Genomic DNA, 22,470 nt, shown 5'->3' on the forward strand with positions numbered 1-22,470 from the left:
TCGGTATTTCTGTTGGAGCTAGAAACACAAGCATTTAGCTCGGTATTACTGTTGGAGCTAGAAACACAAGCATTTAGCTAGGTATTACTGTTGGAGCTAGAAACACAAGCATTTAGCTAGGTATTACTGTTGGAGCTAGAAACACAAGCATTTAGCTAGGTATTACTGCACTGTTGGAGTGAGGAACCAAGCATTTAGCCAGGTATTACTGCACTGTTGGAGCTAGAAACACAAGCATTTAGCTAGGTATTACTGTTGGAGCTAGAAACACAAGCATTTAGCTAGGTATTACTGTTGGAGCTAGAAACACAAGCATTTAGCTAGGTATTACTGTTGGAGCTAGAAACACAAGCATTTAGCTAGGTATTACTGTTGGAGCTAGAAACACAAGCATTTAGCTAGGTATTACTGTTGGAGCTAGAAACACAAGCATTTAGCTAGGTATTACTGCACTGTTGGAGTGAGGAACCAAGCATTTAGCCAGGTATTACTGCACTGTTGGAGTGAGGAACCAAGCATTTAGCTAGGTATTACTGCACTGTTGGAGTGAGGAACCAAGCATTTAGCCAGGTATTACTGCACTGTTGGAGCTAGAAACACAAGCATTTAGCTAGGTATTACTGTTGGAGCTAGAAACACAAGCATTTAGCTAGGTATTACTGTTGGAGCTAGAAACACAAGCATTTAGCTAGGTATTACTGTTGGAGCTAGAAACACAAGCATTTAGCTAGGTATCGCTGCACTGTTGGAGCTAGAAACACAAGGATTTAGCTAGGTATCGCTGCACTGTTGGAGCTAGAAACACAAGCATTTAGCTAGGTATCGCTGCACTGTTGGAGCTAGGAACACAAGCATTTAGCTAGGTATCGCTGCACTGTTGGAGCTAGAAACACAAGGATTTAGCTAGGTATCGCTGCACTGTTGGAGCTAGAAACACAAGGATTTAGCTAGGTATCGCTGCACTGTTGGAGCTAGAAACACAAGCATTTAGCTAGGTATTACTGTTGGAGCTAGAAACACAAGGATTTCACAGCACCTGCAATATCATCTGCAAATCTCTGTACGCAACCAATACACTTTGATTTGATTTTAAGATACCAAAAGGGTCTTGTGGTTCATGCTTCGGTTCATTTGGTTCAGGAACTTCATACTCAACAAGGTCGGACAAGTTTTGTGAATCTGGGCATTTCATTAAAAAAGAAAAGACACAATTTAAGACTTTTATTAAATAAATCCATACATAACTTTTAAGAGCAGATATTCAAAATGCAAAATAGAGTAATGTAATGAATACATTTCATCAGATGTAGTATGTAGTTGTTCAAACATTTAATAGACAGAAAATCTAATGGGTTGACCATATAACAGAACATCTAATGTGCCCTGGTTGACCATTTAACAGAACATCTAATGGGCCCTGGTTGACCATTTAACAGAACATCTAATGTGCCCTGGTTGACCATATAACTGAAAATGTAATGTTCTCCTGGTTGACCATATTAATGCAACAGATTATCAGTAGAACATATACAATAGATCTGCTCAACTGTTTTGGTTCTGTCCCAAATGGTACCCTTTTCCCTATATAGTGCACTGTCCATAGGGCTCTGGTCAAAAGTAGTGCACTATATAGGGAATAGGGCGCCATAGTGCACTACTTTTGACTAGAGCCCTATGTTGGGAATATGGTGCCATAGGGCTCTGGTCAAAAGTAGTGCACTATGTAGGGAATAGGGTGCAATTTAGGATGTGGCGTCTTAATCCACACGGGAATGTTGCCAATGCTTTGCTGAATACTAGCCCATATTACTCTGTCAGAGTGGAAGTTAACACTAACACTATATAAAAGGTTCCAGCTGGATCAATATATCAATCAAATGTGTTTTTATAAAGCCAAATACATATCCAATACTTGATTTAGTTGATTTAGTTGATTTAGTTGACCTGGTACAATGGAACCAATGGGATAGTCCCAAAGGTGAAAAATCTGGCACGATTATTTGGCATGTGCATTTGAGGTCTGACATACATGGGCTTTGTTTAGACAGAGAGAGATTCACTTTATATATTATCTACCTCACTTGCTTTGGCAATGTTAACACATGTTTCCCATGCCAATAAAGCCCCTTGAATTGAATTGAATTGAATTGAGAGACCAATTCGGATCTTTCTACCGGCTAATCTTTTGACCAATCCTATCAGCTCTGAAAAATAATCTGATGTGTAAAGATCAGGAATTATTGTATTAAAATATCATTCAGTCTTGTTTACAATCATGGAACCATTATGAAACACACACCACAGAAAGCATCATTGAGATTTAAAACAGAGAGCTAAAACTATTTTTTGTTTTTGTCGAAAAGTCAAAATCTTGTAAATTCGAGGTATCATCATAATAATTAACTGAAAAAAAAGAGATGTAAACAAGAAGAATTACGGCACATCATGAATGAATAATGTATTGTGTTAGTTGTTTCGTTCAGCAGTCACAGACCTGGCCTATGAACTTGCTGTACTCCTGTTTGATGCAGCCGTACACTGTTTTGTAGAAGTGCCTGTCTGTCGCCATGAGATCGGTGACTATCTCTGTGTGGTCCATTTTAGGCATGAGGTACAGGGATACCTTGATTGACAGGGCCGTGAGCAGCTCAGAGAACCTCTGGGAAGATTCCACCGGAACTATGATGTCGTTGGTCCCGTGGAGTAAGCAGAAAGGTGGAACTCTGTAGAATTGAACAAATGATGAGTTGGTAGTTGACGCACACACAAAATTCTAGTAGAGGTGCTGACTAACAGACTAGCCCCGTAGAACTGAACAGGAAGGGGAGACAACCGGAAAGACAACCAACAAAAAAATCTGAATAAGACATCTTATTTCCTGGGCCAACCTATTTGTTCTTGCCCTGTGCATTTATTGGGTTAAGATCGTCGGAAACCTTTGAGATCGTTTCAGTTTTATCGTCAATGTCTGCAGACGACACCATTCTATATACTTCTGGCCCTTCCTTGGACACTGTGCTATCTACCTCCAAACGAGCTTCAATGCCATACAACACTCCTTCCATGGCCTCCAACTGCTCTTAAACGCTAGCAAAACCAAATGCATGCTTTTCAACCGTTCGCTGCCTGCACCCGCACGCCCGACTAGCATCACCACCCTGGATGGTTCCGACCTAGAATATGTGGACACCTATAAGTACCTAGGTCTCTGGCTAGACTGTAAACTCTCCTTCCAGACTCATATCAAACATCTCCAATCTAAAATCAAATCTAGAGTCGGCTTTCTATTCCGCAACAAAGCCTCCTTCACTCACGCCGCCAAACTTACCCTAGTAAAACTGACTATCCTACCGATCCTCAACTTCGGCGATGTCATCTACAAAATAGCTTCCGATACTCTACTCAGCAAACTGGATGCAGTTTATCACAGTGCCATCCGTTTTGTTACTAAAGCACCTTATACCACCCACCACTGCGACTTGTATGCTCTAGTCGGCTGGCCCTCGCTACATATTCGTCGCCAGACCCACTGGCTCCAGGTCATCTACAAGTCCATGCTAGGTAAAGCTCCGCCTTATCTCAGTTCACTGGTCACGATGGCAACACCCACCCGTAGCACGCGCTCCAGCAGGTGTATCTCACTGATCATCCCTAAAGCCAACACCTCATTTGTCCGCCTTTCCTTCCAGTTCTCTGCTGCCTGTGACTGGAACGAATTGCAAAAATAGCTGAAGTTGGAGACTTTTATCTCCCTCACCAACTTTAAACATCTGCTATCTGAGCAGCTAACCGATCGCTGCAGCTGTAGTCCATCGGTAAATAGCCCACCTAATTTATCTACCTCATCCCCATACTGTTTTTATTTATTTACTTTTCTGCTCTTTTGCACACCATTATCTCTACTTGTACATGACCATCTGATCATTTATCACTCCAGTGTTAATCTGCGAAATTGTAATTATTCGCCAACCTCCTCATGCCTTTTGCACACAACGTATATAGACTCTTTTTTTTCTACTGTGTTATTGACTTGTTAATTGTTTACTCCATGTGTAACTCTGTGTTGTCTGTTCACACTGCTATGCTTTATCTTGACCAGGTCGCAGTTGTAAATGAGAACTAGCCTACCTGGTTAAATAAAGGTGAAATTCAAAAATTAATTTAAATTAAATTAAAATAGTATTATGCAGCCTCTTCAATCCTACCTTTTCAGTTGCTCCTCGCTGAATTTCTTCAGTAGGTGTGTTGGTGAGTAATAAGGGAAGTTCTCCAGTCCATTCATGGCTTTGTGCATCGTAGAGACATACTCCACAGCTCTCATCTGTTCATGTTCATAGTGGTCCACGATGTTGTACACTCCACTCAAACCTGAACAGAGAACAGACACCATGTCGTAGAGGAGGAGGGGGGGGGGGGGGGGGGGGGGGGGGGTACAACAAGATATTTTTAAGGAACTTTATTTTTATTTTTTTCTTAAATCTAAATTCAATGTAATACAACACAACTTCCTGTTTTTCATTTGATCATGGAAATAAAGCCTGAGCTTAAGAACAAGAAAATCTCATCAATGTGAAGATAAATGTTGAGCTGTCTGATTGTCTAAGACAATATCTATAAACCACGCATTGACCTGTAACTATATAAACCACATATTGACCTGTATCTATAAACCACGCATTGACCTGTTACCACATATTGACCTGTATCTATAAACCACATGTTGACCTGTATCTATAAACCACATATTGACCTGTAACTATAAACCACATATTGACCTGTTACCACATATTGACCTGTATCTATAAACCACATATTGACCTGTAACTATAATCCACATATTGACCTGTATCTATAAACCACATATTGACCTGTAACTATAAACCACATATTGACCTGTATCTATAAACCACATATTGACCTGTAACTATAAACCACATATTGACCTGTAACTATAAACCACATATTGACCTGTAACTATAATCCACATATTGACCTGTATCTATAAACCACATATTGACCTGTAACTATAAACCACATATTGACCTGTAACTATAATCCACATATTGACCTGTATCTATAAACCACATATTGACCTGTAACTATAAACCACATGTTGACCTGTATCTATAAACCACATATTGACCTGTAACTATAAACCACATATTGACCTGTATCTATGAACCACATATTGACCTGTAACTATAAACCACATATTGACCTGTAACTATAAACCACATATTGACCTGTATCTATAAACCACATATTGACCTGTAACTATAAACCACATATTGACCTGTAACTATAATCCACATATTGACCTGTCTCTATAAACCACATATTGACCTGTAACTATAAACCACATATTGACCTGTATCTATAAACCACATATTGACCTGTATCTATAAACCACATATTGACCTGTAACTATAAACCACATATTAACCCGTATCTATAAACCACATATTGACCTGTAACTATAAACCACATATTGACCTGTATCTATAAACCACATATTGACCCGTATCTATAAACCACATATTGACCTGTATCTATAAACCACATATTGACCTGTTACCACATATTGACCTGTATCTATAAACTACATATTGACCTGTATCTATAAACCACATATTGACCCGTATCTATAAACCACATATTGACCTGTAACTCCTCTGATTGCCATGGTGATCTCTGTCTGCTTCTTGGCTTCTATAAAGAGCTCGTCTCGTCCCTCGACCATGAACAGCACGGTTAGAGCTGCTAGGTGAGCCCCAGCGGAGTGGCCCATTAACACAATGTTATCCTGCACAGACAACATAGTGGATATCAATACCTGTTAACTGTTTATTACCCACTTTACAAACTAAAAATGAACAGTTTATGAACGACTAACACAATGTTATCCTGCACGTAGACAACAGGTAGGCACAGGGGGGGTGAATATCAACCAATGTGTTATAAATGCTTACTACACATTCATATATATGAACGAATAATGTAGTATTTATGATCTATAACTATAAGCCCTATATAGGGACTATTAACAGAATGTTATCCTTGCATAAAGAGAGAACAAGCACAGGAACGTTAGTATCAACATTGCATTTATGAACAGTCTTCAGTAAAGGGCGAATACAAAAACTTCCACTAAAGTCTCATTTTTCTAATATCAATGCAAGACTAAGTGACAATTATAATCTAGAAGAAGTGAGGATTATAATCTAGAAGAAGTGAGGATTGTAATCAAGAAGAAGTGAGGATTATAATCTAGAAGAAGTGAGGATCATAACCAAGAAGAAGTGAGGATTATAATCTAGAAGAAGTAAGGATTATAATCTAGAAGAAGTGAGGATTATAATCTAGAAGAAGTAAGGATTATAATCTAGAAGAAGTGAGGATTATAATCTAGAAGAAGTGAGGATTATAATCTAGAAGAAGGGAGGATTATAATCTAGAAGAAGTGAGGATTATAATCTAGAAGAAGTGAGGATCATAACCAAGAAGAAGTAAGGATTATAATCTAGAAGAAGTGAGGATTATAATCTAGAAGAAGTGAGGATTATAATCTAGAAGAAGTGAGGATTATAATCTAGAAGAAGGGAGGATTATAATCTAGAAGAAGTGAGGATTATAATCTAGAAGAAGTGAGGATCATAACCAAGAAGAAGTAAGGATTATAATCTAGAAGAAGTGAGGATTATAATCTAGAAGAAGTGAGGATCATAACCAAGAAGAAGTAAGGATTATAATCTAGAAGTGAGAATTATAATCTAGAATAAGTGAGGATTAGGCCTCCCGGGTGGCGCAGTGGTTAAGGGCGCTGTAGTGCAGCGCCAGCTGTGCCACCAGAGACTAACCGGGCGCGACCGGGAGGTCCGTGGGGCGACGCACAATTGGCCTAGCGTCGTCCGGGTTAGGGAGGGTTTGGCCAGTAGGGAAATCCTTGTCTCATCGCGCACCAGCGACCCCTGTGGCGGGCCGGGCGCAGTGCGCGCTAACCAAGGTTGCCAGGTGCACAATGTTTCCTCCGACACATTGGTGCGGCTGGCTTCCGGGTTGGATGGCGCTGTGTTATGAAGCAGTGCGGCTTGGTTGGGTTGTGTATCGGAGGACGCATGACTTTCAACCTTCGTCTCTCCCGTACGAGAGTTGTAGCGATGAGACAAGATAGTAGCTACTAAACAATTGGATACCACGAAATTGGGGTAAAAAAAATAAATAAATAAGAATAAGAATAAATGAGGATTATAATCTAGAAGAAGTAAGGATTATAATCTAAAAGAAGTAAGGATTATGATCTAGAAGAAGTGAGGATTATAATCTAGAAGAAGTAAGGATTATAATCTAGAAGAAGTAAGGATTATAATCTAGAAGAAGTAAGGATTATAATCTAGAAGAAGTAAGGATTATAATCTAGAAGAAGTAAGATTATAATCTAGAAGAAGTAAGGATTATAATCTAGAAGAAGTAAGATTATAATCTAGAAGAAGTAAGGATTATAATCTAGAAGAAGTAAGGATTATAATCTAGAAGAAGTAAGATTATAATCTAGAAGAAGTAAGGATTATAATCTAGAAGAAGTAAGGATTATAATCTAGAAGAAGTAAGGATTATAACTAGAAGAAGTAATGATTGGCCCCTATGATATCAACCAATGTGTTATAACTGTAGACCTGGACTTCAACCACTGTATGCATCACTTTTTATTTTTTATTTATTTCACCTTTATTTAACCAGGTAGGCTAGTTGAGAACACCTTTATTTAACCAGGTAGGCTAGTTGAGAACACCTTTATTTAACCAGGTAGGCCAGTTGAGAACACCTTTATTTAACCAGGTAGGCCAGTTGAGAACACCTTTATTTAACCAGGTAGGCCAGTTGAGAACACCTTTATTTAACCAGGTAGGCTAGTTGAGAACACCTTTATTTAAACAGGTAGGCCAGTTGAGAACACCTTTATTTAACCAGGTAGGCCAGTTGAGAACACCTTTATTTAACCAGGTAGGCTAGTTGAGAACACCTTTATTTAACCAGGTAGGCCAGTTGAGAACACCTTTATTTAACCTGGTAGGCTTGTTGAGAACACCTTTATTTAACCAGGTAGGCCAGTTGAGAACACCTTTATTTAACCTGGTAGGCTAGTTGAGAACACCTTTATTTAACCAGGTAGGCTAGTTGAGAACACCTTTATTTAACCAGGTAGGCCAGTTGAGAACACCTTTATTTAACCAGGTAGGCCAGTTGAGAACACCTTTATTTAACCAGGTAGGCCAGTTGAGAACACCTTTATTTAACCAGGTAGGCTAGTTGAGAACACCTTTATTTAAACAGGTAGGCCAGTTGAGAACACCTTTATTTAACCAGGTAGGCCAGTTGAGAACACCTTTATTTAACCAGGTAGGCTAGTTGAGAACACCTTTATTTAACCAGGTAGGCCAGTTGAGAACACCTTTATTTAACCTGGTAGGCTTGTTGAGAACACCTTTATTTAACCAGGTAGGCCAGTTGAGAACACCTTTATTTAACCTGGTAGGCTAGTTGAGAACACCTTTATTTAACCAGGTAGGCTAGTTGAGAACACCTTTATTTAACCAGGTAGGCCAGTTGAGAACACCTTTATTTAACCTGGTAGGCCAGTTGAGAACACCTTTATTTAACCAGGTAGGCTAGTTGAGAACACCTTTATTTAACCAGGTATGCCAGTTGAGAACACCTTTATTTAACCTGGTAGGCTTGTTGAGAACACCTTTATTTAACCAGGTAGGCCAGTTAAGAACACCTTTATTTAACCAGGTAGGCTAGTTGAGAACACCTTTATTTAACCAGGTAGGCCAGTTGAGAACACCTTTATTTAACCTGGTAGGCTTGTTGAGAACACCTTTATTTAACCAGGTAGGCCAGTTAAGAACACCTTTATTTAACCAGGTAGGCTTGTTGAGAACACCTTTATTTAACCAGGTAGGCTTGTTGAGAACACCTTTATTTAACCAGGTAGGCTAGTTGAGAACACCTTTATTTAACCAGGTAGGCCAGTTGAGAACACCTTTATTTAACCTGGTAGGCTAGTTGAGAACACTTTTATTTAACCAGGCAAGCCAGTTGAAAACAAGTTTTCATTTACAACTGTGACCTGGCCAAGATAAAGCAAAGCAGTGTGACACAAACAACAACACAGAGTTACACATAAACAAACGTACAGTCAATAACACAAAATAAAAATATATATACAGTGTGTACAAATGGAGTAAGGAGGTAGGCAATAAATAGGCCTATAGTAGTAAAGTAATTACAATTTAGCAGATTAACACTGGAGTGATAGATGTTCAGACTTACTTTGTCGAAGTTGAATTTATGGCCGCTGTCCCTCGCCCAAATGAGACAGTCCGCAATATCTTGAACCATACACAAAACATTACCCTGGAAAGAAGATTAGGGTCAAATGCAAAGTGAACGCTCGCTCACTGAATACAATGTTTTGGTCTATTCTATCTGTCCCTATGCAAAAAATATATATACAGTGCCTTGCGAAAGTATTCGGCCCCCTTGAACTTTGCGACCTTTTGCCACATTTCAGCTCTCCATCCAACCTCACTGAGCTCGAGCTGTTTTGCAAGAAGGAATGGGAAAAAATCTCTCGATGTGCAAAACTGATAGAGACATACCCCAAGCGACTTACAGCTGTAATCACAGCAAAAGGTGGCGCTACAAAGTATTAACTTAAGGGGGCTGAATAATTTTGCACGCCCAATTTTTCAGTTTTTGATTTGTTAAAAAAGTTTGAAATATCCAATAAATGTCGTTCCACTTCATGATTGTGTCCCACTTGTTGTTGATTCTTCACAAAAAAATACAGTTTTATATCTTTATGTTTGAAGCCTGAAATGTGGCAAAAGGTCGCAAAGTTCAAGGGGGCCGAATACTTTCGCAAGGCACTGTATAATATATAAATTTGAAACTAGAAACGGTACATTTTCTAAATATTATTTGTGTGCTTGCTGCAGCAGTTTTTTTTAATGGTTGTGGAGGGAGTCTTACCTTTGGATAGGTGCAATAGTCGGGGCAGATCACCGTTGCACTGAGCTCCTTAGCCATCTGCATGGCCAGTAGACAGTATATGGACCTCTCCCCTGAACCCCAGGCTCCCCCGTATATAAACACTACCACAGGCACCGGTCCACTGCCTGGCTGGCCCACCGTGGGAGAATAATACAAATCCAGCTTGTTACTACGACGCCCAAACGTGATTCCCTTTAGGAGGAGGAGGAGGAGGAGAGAGGAGAGAGGGGGAGGAGGAGGAGAGAGGAGGAGGAGGAGGAGGAGGAGGAGGAGGAGAGAGGAGGAGGAGGAGGAGGAGGAGGAGAGAGGGAGGAGGAGGAGGAGGAGGAGGAGGAGGAGGAGGAGAGAGGAGGAGGAGGAGGAGGAGGAGGAGGAGGAGGATGAGGAGAGAGGAGGAGAGAGGAGGAGGAGGAGGAGAGAGGAGGAGAGAGGAGGAGGAGGAGGAGGAGGAGAGAGGAGGAGGAGGAGAGAGGAGGAGGAGGAGGAGGAGGAGGAGAGAGGGAGGAGAAGAAGAGCACATGCAGTGAGGTTTCACATTAATTTATAATGAGGTACAGTACCAAATGGTTTGTACAATATTTCAAAGAAAGACACTAATAATCAGCTCTACACAGTCAGGACACTAATAATCAGCTCTACACAGTCAGGACACTAATAATCAGCTCTACACAGTCAGGACACTAATAATCAGCTCTACACAGTCAGGACACTAATAATCAGCTCTACACAGTCAGGACACTAATAATCAGCTCTACACAGTCAGGACACTAATAATCAGCTCTACACAGTCAGGACACTAATAATCAGCTCTACACAGTCAGGACACTAATAATCAGCTCTACACAGTCAGGACACTAATAATCAGCTCTACACAGTCAGGACACTAATAATCAGCTCTACACAGTCAGGACACTAATAATCAGCTCTACACAGTCAGGACACTAATAATCAGCTCTACACAGTCAGGACACTAATAATCAGCTCTACACAGTCAGGACACTAATAATCAGCTCTACACAGTCAGGACACTAATAATCAGCTCTACACAGTCAGGACACTAATAATCAGCTCTACACAGTCAGGACACTAATAATCAGCTCTACACAGTCAGGACACTAATAATCAGCTCTACACAGTCAGGACACTAATAATCAGCTCTACACAGTCAGGACACTAATAATCAGCTCTACACAGTCAGGACACTAATAATCAGCTCTACACAGTCAGGACACTAATAATCAGCTCTACACAGTCAGGACACTAATAATCAGCTCTACACAGTCAGGACACTAATAATCAGCTCTACACAGTCAGGACACTAATAATCAGCTCTACACAGTCAGGACACTAATAATCAGCTCTACACAGTCAGGACACTAATAATCAGCTCTACACAGTCAGGACACTAATAATCAGCTCTACACAGTCAGGACACTAATAATCAGCTCTACACAGTCAGGACACTAATAATCAGCTATACACAGTCAGGACACTAATAATCAGCTCTACACAGTCAGGACACTAATAATCAGCTCTACACAGTCAAGACACTAATAATCAGCTCTACACAGTCAGGACACTAATAATCAGCTATACACAGTCAGGACACTAATAATCAGCTCTACACAGTCAGGACACTAATAATCAGCTCTACACAGTCAGGACACTAATAATCAGCTCTACACAGTCAGGACACTAATAATCAACTCTACACAGTCAGGACACTAATAATCAGCTCTACACAGTCAGGACACTAATAATCAGCTCTACACAGTCAGGACACTAATAATCAGCTCTACACAGTCAGGACACTAATAATCAGCTCTACACAGTCAGGACACTAATAATCAGCTCTACACAGTCAGGACACTAATAATCAGCTCTACACAGTCAGGACACTAATAATCAGCTCTACACAGTCAGGACACTAATAATCAGCTCTACACAGTCAGGACACTAATAATCAGCTCTACACAGTCAGGACACTAATAATCAGCTCTACACAGTCAGGACACTAATAATCAGCTCTACACAGTCAGGACACTAATAATCAGCTCTACACAGTCAGGACACTAATAATCAGCTCTACACAGTCAGGACACTAATAATCAGCTATACACAGTCAGGACACTAATAATCAGCTCTACACAGTCAGGACACTAATAATCAGCTCTACACAGTCAGGACACTAATAATCAGCTCTACACAGTCAGGACACTAATAATCAACTCTACACAGTCAGGACACTAATAATCAGCTCTACACAGTCAGGACACTAATAATCAGCTCTACACAGTCAGGACACTAATAATCAGCTCTACACAGTCAGGACACTAATAATCAGCTCTACACAGTCAGGACACTAATAATCAGCTCTACACAGTCAGGACACTAATAATCAGCTCTACACAGTCAGGACACTAATAATCAGCTCTACACAGTCAGGACACTAATAATCAGCTCTACACAGTCAGGACACTAATAATCAGCTCTACACAGTCAGGACACTAATAATCAACTCTACACAGTCAGGACACTAATAATCAGCTCTACACAGTCAGGACACTAATAATCAGCTCTACACAGTCAGGACGATGATGAGTATTTTTCTCCACTCATACAAGACCAATAAAGGCCTAGTTCACTAATATTATATATATATATATATATATATATATATATATATATATATATATATATATATATATATATATATATTTTAAAGTAATATACAGTACCAGTTCAAAGTTTGGACACACCTTCTCATTCCAGGGTTTTTCTTTATATTTTGTTTACTGTTTTCTACATTGTAGAATAATAGTGAAGACATCAAAACTATGAAATAACACAGATGGAATCATGTAGAAGGAATGCCAATAGTGTGCAAAGCTGTCGTTAAGGCAAAGGATGGCTACTTTGAAGAATCTCAAATTTAACATATATTTTGATTTGTCTAACATTTTTTTGGTTACTACATGATTCCATAATGTGTTATTTCATAGTTTTGATGTCTTCACTATTATTCTACAATGTAGAAAACAGTAAAAATAAAGAAAGACCCTGGAATGAGTAGGTGTGTCCAAACTTTTGTCTGATACTGTATACATATATTCCATTTATCAGTTGGTGCTTCAGCACCCTACTTCCCACGTCTGTGGAAAAGACAGCAGCCCAAGGCCAGCAATGTTGGAAAACTGGGACAAAATGACCTTTTCATGATGATTGGGCGGGTTTCTACATTACCTTTTCATAATGATTGGGGGGGTTTACAACATTACCTTTTCATAATGATTGGGGGTTTTCTACATTACCTTTTCACAATGGTTGTTTTTCTACATTACCTTTTCATAATGATTGTTTTTTCTACATTACCTTTTCATAATGATTGGGGGTTTTCTACATTACCTTTTCATAATGATTGTTTTTTCTACATTACCTTTTCATAATGATTGGGGGTTTTCTACATTACCTTTTCAGAATGGTTGTTTTTTCTACATTACCTTTTCATAATGATTGTTTTTTTCTACATTGCCTTTTCATAATGATTGGGGCTTTTCTACATTACCTTTTCATAGTGATGGGGGTTCTACATTACCCTTTCATAGTGATTGGGGTTTTCTACATTGCCTTTTCATAATGCTTGTGGTTTTCTACATTACCTTTTCATAATGATTGTGGTTTTCTACATTACCTTTTCATAATGCTTGTGGTTTTCTACATTACCTTTTCATAATGCTTGTGGTTTTCTACATTACCTTTTCATAATGCTTGTGGTTTTCTACATTACCTTTTCATAATGCTTGTGGTTTTCTACATTCTTGTACCAGGACTTCCACTGGAAGTAGAGTTTTCCGTACTGGAAGTATTTCAGCATCTCCAGCACAGCTCTAGTCAGACAGTATATCCTCCTGGGGAGAGGAAGGACACACACACACACACACACACACACACACACACACACACCACACACGCAAGTACATCTCAGAACCGCTAAATAAATATGAGCCCTGCTTGCCAGACTCATGGCGTGGGAAGAGACTATAAAAATCAGAACCTCATAACAATGTTTATGTCCCTATTCCCTATATAGTGCACTACTTTTGACCAGGGCCCTATGGTACCCTATTCCCTATATAGTGCACTACTTTTGACCAGGGCCCTATGGCACCCTATTCCCTACGTAGTGCACTACTTTTGACCAGGGCCCTATGGCACCCTATTCTCTATGTAGTGCACTACTTTTGACCAGGGCCCATAGGGTTCTGGTGCTCTATGTAGGGAATAGGGTGCCATTCAGGGGACACACACATATATCAGTGAAGATTATAGTAGCGCTGGATTGTTAAATTACCTTGGCTTCAGAGCCTCAATGTACTTTTTATAGCCTGGCTTGTTAGGCCAGCCATACATCCATTGGGCTACGAGAGAGATGGAGTAGGGGATGCCCACTAACAATGCCCCTGCAGCCATGGGTAGAGACATGTTGTACTTCAGTCCAATCCTAGAGAACAACACACGGAGAGAGAGGAGGGAGAGAGAGGAGGGAGAGAGGGGGAGAGAGAGACAGAGAGAAGGAGAGAGACAGAGACACAGAGCGAGAGACAGAGAGGAGCGAGAGACAGAGAGGAGAGAGAGGAGGGAGAGAGATGAGGGAGAGAGCCACAGAGAGGAGACACGGGGAGAGAGAGACAGAGCGAGAAACAGAGAGAAGGAGAGAGACAGACACAGGGCGAGAGACAGAGAGGAGAGAGAGAGAGGGAGAGAGAGAAGGAGAGAGAGACAGAGGGAGGAGAGAGGAGAGAGAGACAGAGAAGGAGAGAGAGAGAGGGACAGAGAGAGGAGAGATGAGAGAGAGACAGAGAAGGAGAGAGAGAGAGACAGAGGGAGGAGAGATGAGAGAAAGAGGGAGGAGAGAGGAGAGAGACAGAGAAGGAGAGAGAGAGAGAGACAGAGGGAGGAGAGAGGAGAGAGAGACAGAGAAGGAGAGAGAGAGAGGGACAGAGAGAGGAGAGATGAGAGAGAGAGACAGAGAAGGAGAGAGAGAGAGACAGAGGGAGGAGAGATGAGAGAAAGAGGGAGGAGAGAGGAGAGAGAGAGAGAGACAGAGAAGGAGAGAGAGAGACAGAGGGAGGAGAGAAGAGAGAGAGACAGAGAAGGAGAGAGAGAGGGACAGAGGGAGGAGAGATGAGAGAAAGAGGGAGGAGAGAAGAGAGAGGAGAGAGAGACAGAGAAGGAAAGAGAGAGACAGAGGGGGGTTAGTAATCACTGTTGCATAATAATATGCCAGTTCGTAGCTCCCGAGTGGCGCAGTGGTCTAAGGCATCTCCGTGCAAGAGGCGTCACTACAGTCGCTGGTTCGAATCCAGGCTGTATCACATCTGGCCGTGATTGGGAGTCCCATAGGGCAGTCGCTGGTTCGAATCCAGGCTGTATCACATCTGGCCGTGATTGGGAGTCCCATAGGGCGGCGCACAATTGGCCCAGCGTGGTCCGGGTTTGGCCCGGGGGGGTAGGCCGTCATTGTAAAATAAGAATTTGTTCTTATTACCTGACTTGTCTAGTTAAATAAAGGTTAAACTAATAAAAAAGAATCAAGATAATGGCACTGGTAAGTAAAACATGCTGAGTATCCTTCCTCACATGTTAATGAAGAGTTAGCAAACTGCTGAAAATAGTCATGGCACTGGTATACAAGTGAACGTGTTGTTTAGAGTGTGCTTGTACTCACATATTTAGTGATCCAAGTTGAGACGCTGTATCTGCGGGACTGTTTCCTGTAAGAGGAAGGCAAAGCAGGACAGACAACGTTAGACTATTACACCAACTGATCCATAGATGATCCAAATAACCAAGGTTCAGACCTAAGACCATGATTAGTTAATTCTTTGGAGCAGGTGTCTTAGTGCTAGGGTGGAACAAAAAGCTGGCTGCTCCACAGTAAGCAGAGGGAGACTGGAAAAAATAGTGTTCCGAGGTTCTACTATGCGCAATGAGTTCTGAAGTTGCAACATTCCAAATTCCATTCCACTATGATAGGTTATCTGTGGACTAGCTCTGGGTCAAGGTGCCCTGAACCAGAGCCAACCAAGCTGAAGGCAGGGCAAACCCCGTTTTTGGTGATTTCTGGTATATGATCAAAATAAATAAATCGCAGCACGTTTTAGGACTCATTCAGCAGTTTTTTTCCCCTGATTTAAGTACAATACCATTGGAAATTAATATTGAAAGTTCAATTTAAATTACTAAAACTTTAAGTTGAAAATGATGCTGTCCTGCTTCATGTTGACAAGATATTTTGATAAATGTCAAAACACAGTTTTAAGGTGACCCAATCAATAACCAATACGTAGAACCCATTTGTGATATATTGAAAACATATAAAAATGTCCCTCTACAAATACAGTAGTAATTATGATACTTCTTATTATTATTTATTTTTTTATTTTTTCAACGAGCACCTTGTGAACTGCACACATACCAAAAATCCTGTTGTTTTGACAATTGGCAATAAATAACTGATATCGATTCGAGGGGGGGGGGGGGGATAAGGTTGTACGTGCTGTTGAAACTAAAAAAACACAACAACAAAAAACACATGGTTGGAGAACAAGAAGAAGAAGACACTGAGATACAGTTTTACAGTGATGCAATTTTGATCGGCAAAACGGAAAGAGAAACGCAACGCTTATTTTGCCAATAACTCATATCGATATCACGCTGAAATCAATTACACGAGAGAGGAAGATGAGGCTGCGCGTCCTGTTGAAACTAACACAGCTCATCAAACAAACACACGGAATCCGGCGATAATGTGAATAATGTGTACATCACTGGTCAGAGGACAGTTTGTAGAAGGAAGCTAGCTGGGCCACCAAACGCTGTAAGCGTAAGGCAACACTTTATAGTTAGTTATTTTAGATATCACGCTGAAATCAATAGAACGGTGTCGCGCTGTTTAAAATAACACTATTGAAAGGCCACAGGGAAACCTGGAACAACCTAGACATGGTTGGTTAGATGAGAACTTGTAGAAGAAGGCTTATATCTATATTTTGGAATGTTGGATGTTGATTCCGGAAGGCTGCCATGCAGGGCCTGCTCTAGCATTTTTGGGGCCCTAGGCGAGATTTGGCTGGGGGCCTGTCATTGCCAATTAATGTCCCCCTGCCATAAAGTGCCCCCCCCCACCCCCCCACCCCCCACACACACCTATTAGTGCCCGTTGCTATATCAACGGTGTGATGGCCTAATGCGTTGTATTTTGGATATCATTACAGCCTAAATATAATTATTTTCATCTCGCTATGCGAACAAAGTTTATTTCCGCGACAACAAAAAAAATTGCTGTTTAAACTTAGTTTTGTTTAGTAAGATGAATTACTTCAAACTACTTTTGTGTACCTTGTTTAACATTTCAACATTAAATCCATGTCTTAAACATTACTACGTTTTGGAAAATGGCGAAGTAAACGTGTCATCAACTTGACACATTAAAGTTATTTACCTTACAGATCAGGAAGTTACAGATCAGGAAGTTACAGATCAGGAAGTTACACGTCAGGAAGTTACAGATCAGGAAGTTACAGGTCAGGAAGTCAGCTAATTTCCACTCCATTCATATGCAAATCAATTTGATTCATACACTGACATGTCTGGCTGTCATGTTTTAACCTGCCCTTCCCTCATCTTCACTGAAATAAAATCATTTTAGTAATCCTCTATTATGGTTCATTGTTGTTCTCTCTTTTGGCTCATTAGCACCCCCTTGTGGTTGAATATATATGTATCTACTGTAGGTCCCAGGATAAAACAATGAATAATGTTGAACTATTAAACACCATCAAAGGATACGTTACAATTTACAACAATGAACACCTTGTGAAACAGCTGTGAAAACCAACCTGCCAATATTTAAGACTTAAATATATAACGTTTGATCTTTTCTTGGTATAGTTGTGTCATTCATTTATTGTCACTTGTTTTTGTACACTCACATGGTAATCAGACTGAAATACTGAATTCTGGTGTGTGGAATAGAGAGGAGGTGGGTGATGTGGGAGGAGGTGGGTGATGTGTGTGTGGGTGAGAGGAGGTGGGTGATGTGTGTGTGGGTGGGAGGAGGTGGGTGATGTGTGTGTGGGTGGGAGGGAGGAGGTGGGTGATGTGTGTGTGGGTGAGAGGAGGTGGGTGATGTGTGTGTGGGTGGGAGGGAGGAGGTGGGTGATGTGTGTGTGGGTGAGAGGAGGTGGGTGATGTGTGTGTGGGTGGGAGGAGGTGGGTGATGTGTGTGTGGGTGAGAGGAGGTGGGTGATGTGTGTGTGGGTGGGAGGAGGTGGGTGATGTGTGTGTGGGTGGGAGGTTCTGGCTGTCACTTGTTCTCAACAGACAGTCAGTCTCAGAAGGGGGACTTAAGGAGGGAGACTGTAATGTCCAGGCACTGCTATATTCTCTTTGTTCTGAGTGTTTGCAGTGCTAGTGTTTTTAGTTCATCTGTGGATCTCACATACAGTATTACGTGCCCAGTATGATAGAGCACAAACACTTTCTAGCAACAGCCTTAGCAACGGAAGCTAGAACTCATCGAATCCCATTGTGACACAGGGGGGGGGGGGGGCACTTTTTGGCAGGGGGACACTATTTTGCATTTACACATTTTGCCATTGGGCGTAGGTAAAATGTCCTGCAAATCTACACATTTTCCCATTAACCTATGCCATGTTAATGATATCTGAGAGTGACTAACAAAATCAACAACCCCTGGAGGTCAGAGCCACTGGGAACGTACCCTGCGTGCCCGGTCGGTATTCAGCCATGATTACTACACATTTAAATAACTGGCTAGACTATCTTAGCATTCTAAGACATGTTAGCTGACATGTGCTAATTGAGTGACTGTCAGTGACTGACAACAACAACAAAAATAACAAGAGAAAAACTGCTGAGTCACAACCAAACTTTGTTGAACTTGCACCATGCGTATTTTACTAACACAGTAAGTTGTGTCCGGGACTGTTCCCTAGCGACCGGGGGCCCTAAGCGATCGCTTATGGCTGGAGCCAGCCCTTGTGCCATCAACCACTTTATCTATTACACTCAAACGAATCACCGTGTAACATAGAATATCAACAGTGACAACGGTTGGCTGCTATTTAAGTGATAGTTTGAGTGTCAAATCAATGTATTTGTGTGTGGCAAGCACCTTTTATAGGGAGACCCCCATTCTAAATTATTCTAAGTTCTGGGCTCCCCAAGCATGTGATCAAATTAACGGTACGCAACCAATTAATATTATGTCATCGTGATGACTATACACTTTTATACTAACGTCACCGATCCAAAAGGACGTCACCAAGTCACCAATCCAAAAGGACGTCACCAACATCACCAACGTCACCAATCCCAGGTCAAAAGGACGTGTAATTTCCACAAAATGTTATGGGGTGAAAATGCAAGCTTGTGTAAGGCAGTAACACAAACTGTCCACATTAGGGGGGAAAAACCCCCGCAATATAGGCCTACGTAAAGAGATCAACGGCAACATTCTGTACATTTACCTTGGAAATAATGGACGCCGCAGCAGGAGGAGGCGGAGCCAAAATAATTCAACACGATAGTATATACTGAGTGTACAAAACACTAGGAACACCTTCCTAATATTGAGTTGCAACCAGAACAGAACATCCTCAATTCGTCGGGGACATGGACTCTACACTGTGTGGAAAGCGTTCCACAGGAATGCTGGCCCATGTTGACTCCAATGCTTCCGACAGTTGTGTCAAGTTGGCTGGATGTCCTTTGGGTGGTGGACCATTCTTGATACACACGGGAAACTGTTGAGCGTGAAAAACCCAGCAGTGTTGCAGTTCTTCACACAAACCGGTGCGCCTGGCACCTTCTACCATACCACGTTCAAAGGCACTTAAATCTTTTGTCGTGCCCATTCACCCTCTGAATGGCACACATTCTCAATTGTCTCAAGGCTTAAAAATCATTTCACCTGTCTCCTCCTCTTCATCTACACTGATTGAAGTGGATTTAACAAGTGACATCAATAAGGGATCATAGCTTTCACCTGGGATTCACCTGGTCAGTCTATGTCACGGAAACAGCAGGTGTTCTTAATGTTTTTTCCCACTCAGTGTACGTTGCCCACTCACAAACTATTGCAACAATCACATCTACTTCTCAATCATTTAACAATTTAGAGTTTAAAAATCCTCTCAAACACAATTTAACCTGGTGCTCTAGGCTAGAGCCTCCATAGTGTCTGTGCTGTAGGCTGAACGTCCCTACTATCTGTAGGTTATCTTGTGATTGTCATAGCAGCTAAATGCATTATAGTGCATGAAATAGAAAGAAATGGACCCGTGGGCAGTCTGGGAGTCTTTTTTGTTGAATTGACAGCCAACGAAAGATGGTAAATTCAGTCTGTGTCTGATGATTTTAGAATTATTTTTTGTTTAATTTTTATCAATTTTATTTCTTTTAGATTTTTTTACATTTTATTATACAAAATTATCAACAATTTACATCCTTACATCATACATGTCTAACAAAACAAAACACAGGTAAAACTAGAAAATACTGAATAGATACAAATTCAAGTGCAATTGTATTCACTCAGAAAAAAAATGTCATTATAATGATTAACGAATATGTTATTCACTATGGATAATGTCTTAACAAGATGATTAAATTCAATCAAAATTATTTAGAAATGTTGGTATAGAATTCTGGAATTTTTGTTTGTGTATAAAGTATTTGGCAACAAGAATAAATGTTTTTTAAAAATCACAATCATTTCAATGGTCTTGTTATCATTGCAATAGTAACATGTTAAATCCTTCATGTCAAAAACGTAATGTTATAAAACAGTGTCTGTGTCCGATGAACGCCACATCGTAGCACGCAGTACTGACCGTAGACCAAACATGCGGAAATTAGCTTCGTTCGCAGCTGCTATTACTGCGACCTCTACTGTAAAGTCGACGTAACTGCATGATCTTACTAATCCGCGATGGATATGCAGTATAACACAATACTGCAGCTAACTACAATGTTTTATTCAGAAGATATCAGCTATTCTCTCCCTTGTGTTGCTACACAACTAACTGACCGAATAGTGGCACATATTAATGAATACAGTAACCTACCAGACAACATGTAAGTCTGTGTTATGCACCGTTAGATATATCAGCATTTTTTTTACATTCTAGAAACAACTTACCGTTTAGACGGGGTATTGTACTAGGCTACAATGTGTCTTCTTAGGCCTATTGATGTAGGAATAGAAAGGGGGGGTGGTGTTTGTAAAATGTCAAACTAAGGTAAGAAAATAGTTTCGTTTTGAATCCCCAAATGACCGACTTCATTGATCATCTATCAAGGCAGGAAAGCGTCTCAAAACAGAACGAAAAATGTTCCCAAATACGTCACAATTTAACTCGTATTCGTCCTAATTATTTCACTATCCGAAGTATTATCTTGTCATTACAGGTTTCGGAAAAGAAACATTTGTTTTTTCTTCTCCATCATCATAATTGCAGATTTTATAACAACAGGAGCCCGGTGTTAGGGTATTCGATGTCCGCCGTACGCCACATGATTCGTTCCCATTGGTTATTATTCTTAGAAGGCAGGACTACTAGTTGGTGTACTTTGAGGTTTGATTGGCTGGGTTAGTTGTCATTCTGCACACTGTTTTATTTCTGAAATATATATATATATATATATATATATATTTTATAGGTATTCAATATTCGCGTCTGCAATACGTCATGGATTTATGAGAATTTGCGTTAGGATCGGAATATTTGTAAAGTAGATTCATTATTTTGGCAGTTACCTGTAGTGATGGAGTCATGTTATAAAGGTGTAGTGTGATGGAGTCATGGTTATAGAGGTGTAGGGTGATGGAGTCATGGTTATAGTGGTGTAGGGTGATGGAGTCATGGTTATAGTGGTGTAGTGTGATGGAGTCATGGTTATAGTGGTGTAGTGTGATGGAGTCATGGTTATAGTGGTGTAGTGTGATGGAGTCATGGTTATAGAGGTGTAGTGTGATGGAGTCACGGTTATAGAGGTGTAGTGTGATGGAGTCATGGTTATAGAGGTGTAGGGTGATGGAGTCATGGTTATAGAGGTGTAGTGTGATGGAGTCATGGTTATAGTGGTGTAGTGTGATCGAGTCATGGTTATAGAGGTGTAGGGTGATGGAGTCATGGTTATAGAGGTGTAGTGTGATGGAGTCACGGTTATAGAGGTGTAGTGTGATGGAGTCATGGTTATAGTGGTGTAGTGTGATGGAGTCATGGTTATAGTGGTGTAGTGTGATCGAGTCATGGTTATAGAGGTGTAGGGTGATGGAGTCATGGTTATAGAGGTGTAGTGTGATGGAGTCACGGTTATAGAGGT

General features: G+C 40.7%; 1 protein-coding gene across 3 annotated transcripts; it reads right to left on the reverse strand.

Annotated features, from left to right (window-relative positions):
• Window positions 1–1,206: 1,206 nt before the first annotated feature.
• Window positions 1,207–21,680, reverse strand: si:dkey-193c22.1 (alpha/beta hydrolase). 3 transcript variants are annotated; one of them, XM_090191256.1, is made up of 9 exons: window positions 21,284–21,680; window positions 15,785–15,830; window positions 14,408–14,557; window positions 13,844–13,964; window positions 10,036–10,248; window positions 9,334–9,417; window positions 5,662–5,803; window positions 4,206–4,368; window positions 1,207–2,723 (listed from the first exon to the last, which is right to left on the reverse strand). In XM_090191256.1, coding segments are annotated over exons 2-9 (1,119 nt in total). In that variant the 5' UTR covers window positions 15,787–15,830; window positions 21,284–21,680; the 3' UTR covers window positions 1,207–2,479. The 3 variants fall into 3 exon arrangements, with proteins under 3 accessions (XP_090047382.1, XP_090047383.1, XP_090047384.1); XM_090191257.1 differs by lacking the exon at window positions 21,284–21,680 and having other exon boundaries at window positions 15,785–16,054; XM_090191258.1 differs by lacking the exons at window positions 1,207–2,723; window positions 4,206–4,368; window positions 5,662–5,803; window positions 21,284–21,680 and adding an exon at window positions 5,842–5,904 and having other exon boundaries at window positions 15,785–16,024.
• Between the last annotated feature and the right edge of the window lie 790 nt (window positions 21,681–22,470).

This window comes from Oncorhynchus mykiss, chromosome 11 (assembly GCF_057628025.1).
Source record: "Oncorhynchus mykiss isolate SJ-2025 chromosome 11, ASM5762802v1, whole genome shotgun sequence".
Lineage (NCBI taxonomy): Eukaryota > Metazoa > Chordata > Actinopteri > Salmoniformes > Salmonidae > Oncorhynchus > Oncorhynchus mykiss.

Bases quoted from the DNA above. Each gene is read 5' to 3' on its own strand.
- si:dkey-193c22.1 (XM_090191257.1), bottom strand. From the start codon at position 15,927: ATGGTCTTAGGTCTGAACCTTGGTTATTTGGATCATCTATGGATCAGT. The intron at 14,558-15,784 runs GTGAGTACAAGC...GTTGTTCTCTAG, and splicing joins CAACTTGGATCACTAAATAT to GATTGGACTGAAGTACAACA. The intron at 5,804-9,333 runs GTAAGTCTGAAC...TTGTCTGTGCAG, and splicing joins ATAAATTCAACTTCGACAAA to GATAACATTGTGTTAATGGG.